At 43.5% G+C, this 14,958-nt stretch overlaps 1 protein-coding gene across 2 annotated transcripts in view; it reads right to left on the bottom strand.

The window, feature by feature from the left end:
* LOC138763977 (interleukin-6 receptor subunit beta) overlaps positions 1-13,003 on the bottom strand; it is a 100,358-nt gene extending 87,355 nt beyond the window's left edge. For both annotated transcript variants that reach the window (XM_069939086.1, XM_069939096.1), the window contains exons 1-2: positions 12,674-13,003; positions 12,531-12,584 (exon numbers count right to left, since the gene is read on the bottom strand). In XM_069939086.1, coding sequence (XP_069795187.1) covers positions 12,531-12,584; positions 12,674-12,719 — 100 coding nt within the window. In that variant the 5' untranslated portion in view covers positions 12,720-13,003. The remainder of the gene's footprint in view (positions 1-12,530; positions 12,585-12,673) is intronic.
* Between the last annotated feature and the right edge of the window lie 1,955 nt (positions 13,004-14,958).

The following is a 14,958-nucleotide window of genomic DNA, read 5'->3' as shown; positions in this document are numbered from 1 at the left end:
ATATATATATATGTGTCTGTGTGTATAATATATATATAGACACACACACACATATCTATTTACATGCATACTGTGTGTTTCTATTTATATATATGTGTGTCTGTGTGTATAATATATATATAGACACACACACACATATCTATTTACATGCATACTGTGTGTGTCTATATATATATGTGTGTCTGTGTGTATAATATATATATAGACACACACACACATATCTATTTACATGCATACTGTGTGTGTCTATATATATATATATATCGATATATAAATACACACGGATATCTATCTATTATATAAACACACGCACACCTGTTGTGGATGTGCAGAACCCTTATACAAATCTGCTAGAGAAGGCATTCGGATATAGTCAAAGTCAGACATAAACTTATTACTGTATTTGTTTACAGTCATAACATCTTTCCAAAACTAACTTGCAATGATTTTTGCAAACCTGAAGAAGTCTATTCAGAAGGTCACAGCATGACAGTGAATGTGTGTAATATCCAGATTGCTCTTCACACCACCTGCCTTCCTTTAACAAGTATTTTCAGAATTTAATACAAATATATTGAGAAATTGTGTGATTTATGAACAATAAGATTAAATTTAATTTTTTCACTTTTACTTTTAATGACACATGGCAATCCAGTAACATCCTTTATGGCATCAAAAATGTTGCTGAGAGAAATAACCATATAACCACTTACAGCACAGAACAGGCCAGTTCGGCCCTACTAGTCCATGCCATAGATAGATCCAAAATGTCCTTGGCCACAGGTGAAGTGCCAGAGGATTGGACAGTAGCTCATGTTGTCCTGTTGTTTTGAAGGGGCTCCAAAGATAAACCAGGTAATTATAGGTCGGTGAGCCTGACATCAGTAGTAGGCAAATTACTGGAAGGGGTTCTGAAAGACGGGATATATAGGTTTTGGACAGTCATGGGCTGATTAAGGAAAGTCAGCATGACTTTATGCGTGGTAGATTATGTTTTCACATTTGTAGTCATCAAGGAAACTTCAGGGACCAGATGGAAAAAAGGGCTGAAGAATCTATGTTCTCTGTCTTCAACCGCAGACCTTAAATTCTGCAGGAAGGGGAGAATGCAGTGAACTGAGATTCACTGGTGATGTGAATGTCTGTGTTTATTCTAGAAAACTGTTGAATACAAGCTAAAAATAATTTGCAATTTTATTCCATAAAACATAAATATTAACAGGCATTACACTAGAGGCAATGGCTCCTTGAAAATAACTGATCAATATAAAACATATACATTATCACGGGTTCAAGATTTTCATTGCCTGGATAATAAAGCCGAGATATCTGAAAAACCATGAGGAAGTAGAGAGTGTGTACAAAACCTGTAAATACCACTTTCATTAGGTTGTAAAGAAGTTTGCTAGAATGCACAGAGTGTCCTGGATGGTATGTTGCCTCCCAGGTGCCAAGATCAGGGATGTCTCAAATCATCTCAGCATCATTCTGGAAGGGGAGGGAAAGCTGCTAGATGTTGCGGTCCATATGGGGACCAATGACATAGATAGAGGTAGAGACAAGGTCCTCAAGGGATCTAGGAGTTAGGTAGAAAGTTTAAAAGACAGCACCTCGAGGGTGGTAATCTCCAGATTGCTGCCTGTGCCAGTTATGACAGATGAATACATGGCTAGAGTTGGTGTAGGGGGCAGGGCTTCAGATTCCTAGATCATTGGGATCGCTTCTGGAGGCCAGACCTCTATAAAAAGGATGTGCTGCACCTAAACTGGAAAGGGACCAATATCCTGCCAGGAGGGTTTGCTAGAGCTGTTGGGGAAGGTTTAAACTACCTTTGCAGGGGAGGAAAATCAAAATGAGAGCAAAGAGAATAGGATAGCAGCGAGTCAAAGAGTTACACCAGAGGAAGGAATTAATAGTAAAGAGGTGGTCAATAATGACATAAAGGAAAGGCAGGTGAGCAGATAGAAGAAATAGCTGTTCAACAGGAATACAGCACTAACGACATCAATAACAGACTTAAGGACACTATACTTAAATGCGCGTAGCATTACAAACAAAGTAGATGACCTGGTTGCTCAGATTCAACTAAAAAGGTATGACATTGTGGCCATTACTGAAACATGGCTCAATGAGGCATGTGATTGGGAGCTCATTATCCAAATATACACAGTCTATAGGAAAGATAGGCAGGAGGGTAGAGGAGGAGGGGTGAATCTGATGATAAGTAATGACATTAAATAATAGAAAGAAGGGACATAGGGTCTAAAGCGGTAGCATCAGTTTGGGTTGAATTAAGAAACACCAAGGGTAAAAAGATCATATTAGCTGTTATATACAGGCCTCCATACAGCAGTCCGGAAGTGGTCTATGAGATACAGACAGAAATACAAAGGGCATGTCACAAAGGTAATATCAAAATAATTGTGGGGGATTTTAACATGGCAGGGGATTGGGAAGGACAGGAAATTACTAGATCACAGGAGAGTGAGTTTGTAGAAAACCTAAAAGATGGATTTTTTTTAAAAACAGCTTGTTGAGAGGCCCACCAGAGGATCAACAGTTCCTGATTGGGTCACGTGCAGTGAATCTGAGCTTGTTAGGGAGTTAAAGGTCTTAGAACCTCTAGGAAGCAGTGACCATAACATGGTCAAATTAAATTTCTAATTTGAAAAGGTAAAAATGTTATTGGATATATCGATTTTCAGTGGAATAAGGGAAATTATGGTGGTATGAAGAAAGGAACTGGCCCAAGTCGTCTGGAAAAGCAAACTAGTCGGAGGAACAGTGCAGTATAGGAAGATATTTTTGCAAATATAATAAAAGGCTTGCAGGATATATTCCAAGGAAAAGGAAAGTAGTCAAAGGAAAGATGGTAACAATGTGGCGAACAAAAGAAGTGAAGGCCAAGATAAATGCAAAGGGATGGGCATACAAGGAAGCTAAAACAAATTGGAAATCAGAGGACTGGGATACCAAGTTTTTTTTAATATATAAAGAATAAAAGAGAGACATGTGTTGACATAGGACTGATAGAAAACGATGCTGGGGAAATTATAATAGGTTATAAAGAAATGGCAAAAGAATTAAATCAATATTTTACGTCAGTATTCACTGTGGAGGACATTAATAATATCCCTGACAGACAGAAGCTTCAGGGAGTAGAGTTAAGATTACTAGAGAAATTGTGCTAGCTAAATCGAATGGATTAGAGATAGATGAATCTCCCGGACTGGATGAGGTACACCCGTGAGTTTTGAAAGGAGTGACATAGGGTCTAAAGGGGTAGAATCAGTTTTGGTACACAGTATGCACAGTATAGACCCAACTTACAGTACAATACATATATGTAATTGAAATCTATAATATGTATGTACTTTTTATTGTTATTGGTATATTATGTTAATGTGTACTCTCTCTATTTACTGCGAAAAAAGCGCACTATACTGAATAACATTTTCCTAGTCTCGATAGCATACGAGACACTGACATCTGGCATCAAATCAAATGAAGAGTTGCTTGAACAGGAAGAGCAGTGTGTTGCAGAAGAAGCAACAAGAGAAAACGAAAAAGAAGAGGAGGAGCCACCCAAAAGTTTCAATGGGCAACGGTTCTCAACCTTTTTCTTTCCACTCACATCCCATTTTAGGTATTCCCTATGCCATAGGTGCTCTGTGATTAGTAAGGGATTGCTTAAGGAGGTATGTGGGTGGAAAGAAAAAGTTTGAAAACCACTGTTTTAATCATCCCTCATTGACTCGTTATGTGCACAGTTTCATAACTCCAAAGGAAATGGGCCAATGGTAATTTTTCTCAAGTAAAATATTTCAGTAACAATTGGGTCTAGAGCAAACTATCCCTTCCCACTCACATGCCACCTTAAGCAACCCCTTACTAATCACAGAGCACCGATGGCATAGGGATTGCTTAAAGTGGTATGTGAGGGGAAAGATAAAGGTTTTCAACCTTTAACAGTGCACTGAAACAGGCAGAAGACATGGATCCCAATGTAGAATGTTACCTTTTAGTAGAAAGGGAAATAAATGATGCTATTGCTTGCTATAGGCAAATTTATGATGATAAAATGAGGCAAACCACATTAGACATCTTCCCGAAAAAAATCACTTTCTCCTACAGAAGAGCCTCAGCCAGGTCCTTCAGGTGAAGTGACTCTGGTATTTGATGACGACAGTGAGGGCACAGTTGAAAAGTACAAAAAAAAGTAGCCTATAAAAATAAAAGCGTGTTCAGTGAATTCTTTGGTTTTTACTGATTTTGTGGAATATAATACTGTACCCTGTACATTAGAAAAGTACTGTATAGTCCCTACACTCTTCAATTGCCTTCACATCGTACAACACTTCAGCACCAGTCATGGCAAGTCCAGTACATATACAGTCTAATTACTATTATTACCTGTCTATGTAATTTTTATAGGTACTGTACAATATTTACATTTTATTAAGTATGGCATTTAGGGAGGGCATGGCAAGATGGCGTAGAGTCTAGACGTGTAATCTCGACCTCTCTGGCCAGACTTTTAAGAACCCGTTTTTAACTCTTTGTTTTCAGGTTTAAATTTTTAAAACTTAGTTTAAAGTATCAAGGAATTGTTATGGCTATTAATGGTAAAAAGATTAAACCTCAAGTATAGAAGAAACTATATTTTCAGAGTGTTGAAGATTTAGGGCCTAAACAGTCTGCTACAACTTCAGGTTTGCTTTCTTTCAAGCCTAAACCACAGAGATTGCCTGTGGGAGCTGAAAAAAATGACTACTACTCACCAGGCGAAGGACATCGCTGGAATTACCCGTTCTCAGAAGGAAGGTGTGTGTGCCCCTGATGTGGATCCCAATCCTGGCGTCCTGCCGACTTTAACGGAGGGGACACGCAAGAAGACGACTCCATTGCTTGAAATACCCCAGGATATACTCCAATCTGAATATTTTAGTCTTTTTTTGTGAGTTTTTGAAGCAACAATGGGTTGCGGGGGGAGCCCAGCGTCGACCCCCTGAGGAAGTTGGGGTGCCGTTGCTGGGAGTCCAGACCCGCAGTAAAACTGTTAAACTGCCTGTTGCTGAGATGCAGCAGGAGCTGCAGTTACCTGGTTCTGCCACTACGCAAGAGAAAGGAGGGCTGAGCTTTTCTGAATTATAATGTAAACAGCAAAGCCTTATCATTCAGCCTATGCTGAATGAAATGCCTCAGAGGCTCAGTTTGGAACTGGATACAGTTAAAATACGTGTGGAAGCATCTTGTGAGGATTTTAAACAATTTCAGGCTGCTTTTTTGAAATGTCAACAACAAGTGGCTTCTAATACAGAAAAAGTGTTGGAGGTGGAAGAATCCGTTAAAGAATTGCGAGAACATGAGAGGGAGTTAGAGAGGAAAGTAGATTATTTGGAGAATCAAAGTAGAAGGAATAATGTGAAGATTGTTGGTTTGCCAGAAGGTATAAAAGAACAAGATCCTCTTCGTTTTTTTACCGAATGGATTCCACAAATACTGGGGCAGGAATTTCTCTGGAGGTCTGGTATTGGAAAGAGCTCATTGAGCCTTAAGAAGAAGACCTTTGCCTGGTCAACCACTGAGACCCGTGATAATTCGATGTTTGAATTATTTGGACAGAGAAACGATACTTCGTTTAGCAGTGCCAAACGTGAGACAATGACAAGCCCCGTTAATGATTCAGAATAGTAGTTTTTTTTCTATCCCGATTTGAGTCAAGAGGTTATTCAGCGTCGGTGTCGATATAATCCAGTTAAAGAAGTTTTGTGGCGTAAAGGTTATAAGTCTACTTTTCGCTATCCGGCAGTGTTGAAGGTGTTTTGTTTTGTGGAGACTTTCAATCTCGGTTTTTTGAGAATGAGCGTGAAGCAATGAGTTTTGCTGAGTCGTTGCCAGATGTAAGAGGACAAAGACGTAGCCCACCGTTGTCTCCTAAAGAAAAATCTGGTTGTTCTGGAAATGGGAGAAACAGCAGAAATGGGAGAAATGGGAATGGAAAGAGTCCGTTTCCTTGAAATGGGGTCACCGAGTCTGGAATTTCTTGGATGAATAGAAGAACTTTTTTATTTTTATTTTCTTTTTATGTCATTATGATATCTTGTTGTTATTCTTTGTTTGGCTGGGGAGGGAGAAATTTGCTCTATGTTCTACTAGTCATCAGCCACTGGTGGGTGATCCACACCCAACTTTTATTTAGGGATTACTACCTTTTGGTAGTTTTTTTTGTTTTTTTTTTTTCTTTTTATCTTTTTTTTCTTTTTATTTAGACTTTAATTTGTGGTTTCTTTTTCTCCTATTGGAGGGCCTATTTACATTGATCTGAGTCTTTTTATATTGATATTAGTTTTTAGTAATATTAGTGGATATGTCAAAGTTGAAGTTTGCCACTTTTAATGTTCGGGGTTTAAACAGTCTGATTAAGCGTAAGCGTATTTTTATCAAGTTCGATCTTTGGTAAAACGTGTTCGGTAGAGATATGATTTTACCTGAAATGATTAAATTTGAGACTTTTGGCATAATGAGATGAAATATTGTTTAATAATGGAAAAAATTACATATGCTTTGCAGATAATTATAGTTTTATTTATTAATAGGTGTTTGTTATATTCAGAATATTTACATTTTGATTTATATTGACTAGATTTTAATATGTATGCTTTACTTTTCTTTATTTTTTTCTTTTTTCTTTATGGTTCTCCTTAGGAGAGTTGGCTGAAAGGGGGGGGGTTTCTTTCCTTTTTTTTTCTTTTTTTTTAATATATATAAAATATAACATTCATGCTTTGTTTATTGTTATATATGTAACTTATTATCTGTATTTTGAACGAATAAATAAAGTTTTTTTTAAAAGTATGGTATTTAGACGTGTATGTACAATATAGAGGGTTAGGTAAATATGTATGTGTGTCATGGTATCTTATATTGTACAGTATATTTCACCTACAATGATCGACTTACGCCCAAATCGGTTTGTGTCCCCACTTCCAGAACGTCACCCAGACTGTAGATGTATTTGAAGAATTTTTGATTCACTTTTAGGATGTTGGCATTATTAACAAATCAAACATTTATTGGCCACCCAGTGGCCCTTTAAAGAGGTAGATAATCTTATTTTAGAACCAGTAAGTTATGGATTTCCTAACTTTGACTCCATAATGTGAAGGAGTGAAGGAGTATTGTTGAAAATCCATAACCTACTCCATGATCAATCTAATCCTTCCTATCCTCACAGGCCATAACCCACTATTTTTCTTACATCCAAATGCCTCCATTTTAAATGTCCCTATTGCACCAGCCTTCACTACCAACCCTGGCATTGCAATCCAGGATCCCACCAATCTCTGAGTAAAAAAGTTACCTCTGACATCTCCCCCTAACCTTTTTTCTACTCACCTTAAATGTATATCCTCTGGTGTTTGCTATTGTCTCCCTGGGACAAAGGCACTAGCTGTCCACTCTTTCAAAACCTCTTATGAAGCCACCTCACATCCTCCATCACTCCAAGAGAAAAGCCCTAGCTCGATCAACCTTGCTTCCTAAGACATGTTCTCCATTCCAGGCAAAATCCTGGTAAATTTCCTCTACACCATTTCCAAAGTGTCCACATCCTTCCGCTGATGAGGTGGCCAAAACTGAACACAATACTCTAAGTGTTGATCTAATCAGAGATTTATGAAGCTGAAATATACTGTAACTTCACAGTTCTTGAACTCAATCCCCTGATGAATGAAGGTCAACACACATATAAGCTTTTTTTAACCACCCCATCAACTTACATAACAACTTTGAGAGATCTATGAACTTTGTCCCCAAGATGCATCTATACCTCCACAAAATCTTGCCCATTAAGACATACTTCACCCTCAAGTTGGAGCTTCCGATCTGTATCACTTCACTCTTTTGCAGATTGAACTGTATCTTTGACTTCGCCAACAAACTCTGCCTCCTGTCTATATCCCATTGTAACTTATGACAACCTTCTGCACTGTCCACAACACCTCTAACCTTGTGTCATCTACAAACTTAAATACCCATCCCTTCATTTCTTCATTATTTATAAAAATCACAAAGAATAGGGGTCCCAGAACAAATCACTGAGGAGCACAAACTAGTTTTGTCTTACCTTGATTTTATCTTTTCTGCCCTGGTCCAATCCCTCTTCACTCTAAACAACTTCTTCTTGATTCATCTCACTTCCTCAAAATCAAAGGAGTAGCCATGGGTACCCTCTCCTTTCTGCTCGCTCTCTCCCTCCCTCCCTCCCGCTTGCTCACTCCCTCCCTTCTGGTCACTCATTCCTTCCCTCCCTCTTGCTCACTTCCTCCCTCCCACTCACTCACTCCCTCCCTCCCTCTCTCCATCCTTCCCACTCATCCACTGTTACATGCCCAGGGTATCCAAAATCCAGCAGCAATAGATATTCACCAAGACAAAATCCATGCTGCAAACCTACATAGGCAAGGCCCCTCAATTCTTCCTCAGTTATATTGATGACTACATTGTGGCTGCCTCATGACCAACTTCCACCCCAACCTGGTCCATCTCTGACAACACTCCTCTTTCTAGATCTCTCTGTTTCTTTCTCGGGAGACAAGCTTTCCACCAACATATATTTCCACCAATTCCCACAACTACTTCAACTACGCTTCCTCACACCCTGTGCCCTGCAAAGATTCTATTCTCTTCTCGCAATTTTTCCAACTCATCGATATTAGTTCCCAAGATGAGGTCTTCCAGTCCAGATCATCTGGAATGTCTGCTTTCTTCCACAAACATGACTTTCTCTCCACCACCATCAACTTAGCCCTCACCCACATCTCCTCCATTTCTTGCTCATCTGCCTTGGCCCCCTCTGCCCCCAGATGCAACAAACACAGGATTCTCCTTGTCCTTATTTACCACCCCATCAGCCTCCTCATCCAGCATGTTATCCCCCAGAATTTCTGGCACTTATAACAGGATCCCCTACCAGACAAATCTTTCCTTCTCCTCTCCTATCAGCCTTCCATAGGGACTGCTCCATCCATGACTCCCTCGTGCACTCATCCCTCCCTACCAATGCCCCCCGGCACTTTCTGCTGTGGCACCAGGAGGTGTGACACTTGCGCCCACACCTCCTCCCTCGCCACAGTCTGGGGCCCCAAACATGACTTTCAAGTGAAGCAACACTTCACTTATATATCCAGAGGATTGATTTACTACAACTGGTGTGAGGAATTGCTCTGTGTGCATCAGTGATAGGGACCTCCCAGTAGCAGGTGGGTACCTCTACCAGTTCCGCTGGGTTCCCTTTGGGGTCACAAATGGGATCTCCATGTTCCAGCAGGAGATGGACTACATAGTAGACTGGCACAATCTAAGAGTGACTTTCCTGTACTTGGACAATGTCACCATCTGTAGCTATGTCCAGCAGGACCACAATATCAACCTGGAGAGATTTCTCTGGATGGCTGAGGAACTGAACCTCACTTACAACAAGGAAAAGTGAGTGTTCAGCACTACCCGCCTCGCCATCCTGGGGTACATTGTGGAGCATGGTGTCATTGGTCCAAATCCCGAAAGCATGCACTTCCTAATGGATCTGCCCCTCCCTCTCATGCTCAAGGTACCTAGGGCTCTTCTCTTAATACTCCTAGTGGGTCCCCTGGTTCTCAGACAAGGTCCGCATACTGGCCCAAGCCACTATCTTTCCTCTACCCCCTCCAAGGGTAAGCAGCATTCACCCGCATCAAACATTGCCAATGCCATGATACATGCCATGGATGAGGACACCCCATTCCAGATGGAGTGTGATGCTTTTGATGTTGCCCTCGCAGCTACCCTCAACCAAAGGGGCAGACCCATGGCCTTCTTTTCCAGGACCCTCCACAGTTCAGAGCTCGGGCACTCCACCATTAAAAAGGAGGATCAGGCATCGTGGAAGCAGTCCGCCACTGACGCCACATCCTGGCAGGCAGGAGGTTCACCTTTCTCAGAGACCAACGTGAAGTGGCATTCATGTTCAGCACCACCCAAAGGGGAAAGATCAAGAACGACAAGATCTTGCGCTGGAGAGTCGAGCTGGCCATGGTCAGCTATGACATCCACTATAGATCAGGGAAGTTAAATGACTCCCCCGATGTTCTGTCCAAGACCTGCACCAGCATACAGTCTGACCAACTGCAGGCGTGCATGACACCCTTTGCCACCCGGGTGTCACATGCCTGTATCATTTCATTAAGTCCTAGAACCTTCCCCTCACAATCCAAGAAGTCTGGACCATAACAGAGTCATGCAGGGTCTGGGAAGAGTGCAAACCACACTTCTTCCGCCCGCCACAGGCCCATGTCATCAAGGCCACTCAGCCCTTTGAGGAGTTCAGTGTCAACTTAAAGGGCCCCCTGCCTTCCATGATCAAGAATGTCTACTGCCTCTTGGTTATAGACAAATACTCCTGTTTTCCCTTCACTATCCCTTGCCCTGACACCTCCACATCCACAGTTATCAGGACACTGATGCAGTTCTTTACCATGTTTGGATACCAAGTATTCATCCAAAGTAACCAGGGGTCCAACTTCCTGAGTGAGGAGCTGCACCAGTACCTGATAATGCGAGCTGATGGGCAAGTGGAGTGCGAAAATGAGGTGATCTGGAAGGAAGTCCTCCTGGCTCTGTTGTCCAAAGGCTGGTTTGTTGACCTCTGACAAGAGGCCCTTCCTGAGGCATTCCATGCTATATGGTTGCTCTTCTGCACAGCTACCAACCAGACCCCTCACGAGCACCTTTTCTCGTTCCCAAGGAAATCGGCGACTGGCATCTCCCTCCCAACATGGCTAACGTCTCCAGGAATGGTGTTCCTCCGCAAACACGGGTACCCTTGACCCACCCAGGATTCACCGGGAGCTGACCACCTTCTCCAGCCTCTCCAGAGGGCCCCACTCCTTGCAGACCAGACCCACATATGCACCCCCTCACTGCCAGACACTGCCTTGCCCACACCGCCATTTGCCCCGGCCACCCCAGACCCGGCCGATCCTCAGGCAACCCCACCCTCGCCATTGACCATTGACCAGGAGCCGAACCTGTGACAGTCACAGAGGCCACTGGACTGCCTGAACTTGTAAATACTACCCAGCACAGAGACAACCACCCTGCAACAAACCCCCCACCCCCACTCCCACATCCGACTCATTTTAAGAAGGGGGTGAATGTGGTGATACAATCACAGCACAGGGCCCCTTTCCCACCAGCAGTAGGCGACCTCTGTACTTGAAGGAAGACCACCTGGGAGGCCCACTTCACCTGGCCGGCTGTCAATCAACCAACTTGTATATAGACTTCAGCCTTGTACCACAGAGTTTAAGTGGATTAAAGCCTGTAGTAGTCTTTCCGTGTTTTGTGTCTGCTTGCTGTACACAAGATAAGCAAGATCAAACATTTTCAGAGAATGCAAATTAATAATTGCTCACAAAGTTGTTCCACATGACTGGTTCATTCGCCCTTAAAACAAAGGTAAAAGAGAATGGTATTCAGAGTCAAGAATGATGGTGATAGCTCATTAACCAGTTAGGAATGGAAGCGGTTTATTAAATGCTCTAAAACTGTTGTGTGCGCGGGTGCACCCACTGGTTCAGTTTAAACAGAGGTCGGCTTCGGTCAGCAGCGTCGGGCAATCCGACACCAACTTCCCTGCTCTTCCCAGCAAGGACCCCTCTGCTCGGGAGCCACAGGTTCACGCCACACATAAACTTTCTAGACTTAACGTGAGAGTAGTAGACTGAAACCGTGCACTTCATCTCCCCCCCCCCCCGCCTCTCTCTCTCTCTCTCTCTGAATATATGTACGTGCCCCCAACCCCGGTTTTCCCCCCTCTCCCCTCCCTCTGTGCCCCCTTCTTTCCTCAGCTCCCTCTCTTTCTGCCACCATCTCTCTCTCTGATCCCTCGCTTTCTCCCTCCTTCGTGGCCTCTATCACCTTGCTCCCTCTCTCTCCCCATCTCTCTCTCCTCCCAACTCTCTCTCTCCCCATCTCTCTCTCCCATCTCCCTTTCCCCATCTCTCTCCCCATCTTTCTCCCATCTCTCTCTCTCCCCATCTTTCTCCCTCCCATCTCTCTCTCCTATCTCTCTCTCCCCATCTCTCTCTCCCCATCTGTCTCTCTCCCCATCTGTCTCTCATCCCATCTCTCTCTCTCTCCCCATCTCTCTCTTTCCCCATCTCTCTCTCCCCATCTTTCTCCCTCTTCCCATCTCTCTCTCCCCATCTTTCTCTCTCCCATCTCTCTCCCCATCTCTCTCTCCCCATCTCTCTCTCTATCCCATCTCTCTCTCCCCATCTCTCTCTCTCCCCATCTCTCTCTCTCCCCATCTCTCTCTCTCCCCATCTCTCTCTCTCCCATCTCTCTCTCCCCATCTCTCTCTTTCTCTCCCATCTCTCTCTTTCTGTCCATCCCCTCCTCTGTGGGAGAGAAGACGGGCGAGTGTTCAAGCGCCACCAGCGAGTGCCGCCGTAAGGTCTTCTGGAATAAATATCGTTTCCCGGACTTACCCTGGGATCCGACCACCAGATCCTCTTCACAATCTCTCCCGCTTTGGCACAAATCTACGAGTGCAAACAAAAACCAAGAGGGAGCGTGAGGACGTGAGGTGAGGACGCTAGTTCTCCAGCAGTTTCTCCAGTTAAACCCTCACCTGTTCCGAGAGAAGCCATCAGAAGGAGAAGGAGGAGCCGCTGCATCCCGCCGCGTGTTCCCCACAGTGCGGCTCGGTCAGCCCCGGGACCGGCGGGGGCTCCAGGCGATCAGGGCAGGAGGTCCACGCCGCTGAGCAGCCGCGTCTGGCGAGCGCGTCTGCAGAAGGTGGCTCTCCCCATGTGTTGGTCTGTGCGGGAGGAGGGCTCTTCCTGAACACAGAACAGGACAGTACACGCCCTCGATGTCATACCGACCTCTAGATTCCTATCAGAAAAAATGCCTCCATGTGTCAATATCTGAAATGCTTTCGCCACCTACTTCCACCTGGCATCCAGGCACCCACCGCTCTCTGTGCAAAATACTTACCCCTGATGTCTCCTCAAAACTTTCCTCCCTTCTCTTTGTTCAGTCTGGTGTTTGCTACTCCCACCCTGGGAAAAAAAAACACTGGCCGCCTCTAGGAATTTTGTAGACCTTTAAGTCATCTCTCAACCTTCACTCCACCAAAAAACTTTATTTCCAATGCAGGCAACGCTCTGGTCGATCTCCTTACATCTCCTTAAATCCTGGTAGCTCTCCCACACCACCAACCCCTCCACTGGGACATGCAGTTCCTCTCCCCCAAATCCAGCCTGATATATTGAGTTCCTCCAGTCCATCAATATCTGCCCACCCCTTTCCCAGCTGTTACTCCAGCCTTTGTAATCACATGCATGTTCGGAAGGTGTCAGAAATGCGAACTCTTCATAAAGTGTCAGGTTCAAGACCCTTCGTTTGACCTTAACAGATGCTTCAGAGTCCTTCAACCCCTTCGACCAATAGTGTTAACTGCCTTCTCTTCCCACAGATGTGGTTCTGCTTGGTGTTTCCTGCATTTTCTATTCTTTAATTTCAGATTTACAATAATCAATGATTTTCCTTTTTTTCCAGAAATTCTACCTGTTAGAAATGTACATGTTAGTTCAGGCAAAAGATTGTTATGATCAACGCAACTGGAAAGTCCGAGCTTAGCTCCAGGAAGGGTTGTCACGTCCTTAGTGATATTTAATGGTGAATGTACAAATTCTCTTGATGCCTTTTTGATGAAGGGTTGTAACCCCAAAAGAAGACCATTCTTTTTCTTCCATTGATGCTGCTCCACTCGCTGAGTTCTGACATTGGAGGTCAATACACAGGACCACAAGTGGCAGAGAGGATCACTGGAGTCTCCCTCCTCCACCACTACCCCCCCCCCCCCCCCCACCATGTCAATGTGATCTACCAAGCTTTCAAAATAATTGATGGCCCTTACCAGACCACACACAGCATCTTACAGCTACTCCTGTCAGGAAAGAGTTATAGGAGAAATAGCATCACCAGGCCGAGGAACAGCTTCTTCCCATGGGCTGTGGGATCGCTGAACCACCAAAAGAACTGCTCGCATGGACTATCCAACACTCTCACATTTCTGAAATAATATTTATTTACTTATTTGTATATCTGAGTACTTGTCCTGCATATGTAGTGTGTGTCTGTATGTGTGTTATGTCTGGTTATGTGTCTGCATGTCTTGCACCGAGGACTGGAGAACGCTGTTTTGTCAGGTTGTACTTGTGCAATCAGATGACAATAAACTTGACTTGACTTCCTCCAGCAGATTCCAGCATTTACAATACCTATTGTGTCTCAGTGATGTGCACAGTTACTTTATCACGTGTATACCATGGAATTGTAAAGAAAGTGGAATTTGATCATTTGGATGATTTTGTTTTCCAGAGTTGATTTATTAGCTTATGAATATAAAAGCAGGATTAGGCCATTCAGTCATTTCAATTTCCTTCCAATCAGGATCTTCCTCCTCAGTATAATTTCCCGCCTTGTTCTTAATAGCTGTAATATCTGGTTGTTATGGAAGCTGCTATCCCTTGCTCTCTTTGGTTGGCTGCACAGCTTTTCCTAGCCCAATGATTTCTCTGTGGCAACAAGACCAGCAGTCATCAATGGCTTCACCTCTGGCCAGCACACTCCACCACACATCTGTACACATCTGCCAAACCCCAGCAATACTGCATTCGGCACTACAATAATGCCATCTACAAATATGCCGATGATACCATGGTAGTGGATCATATAAAGGAATGGGATGAGCCAGGTATATATTCCAGTGTTCATTGGCGGAATCAGAAGTGGAGAGGGTGAGCAAAGTTAGGTTCTATGGAGTCACTATCTCAGGGCATCTTTCCCGGACCCAACACACCAATGGCATCTTGAAGAAAGCACGTCAGTGCCTCTACTTCCTCAAGA

This window comes from Narcine bancroftii, chromosome 1 (assembly GCF_036971445.1).
Source record: "Narcine bancroftii isolate sNarBan1 chromosome 1, sNarBan1.hap1, whole genome shotgun sequence".
Taxonomy (NCBI): Eukaryota; Metazoa; Chordata; class Chondrichthyes; order Torpediniformes; family Narcinidae; genus Narcine; species Narcine bancroftii.
This window is presented reverse-complemented; position numbering and strand designations above follow the sequence as displayed.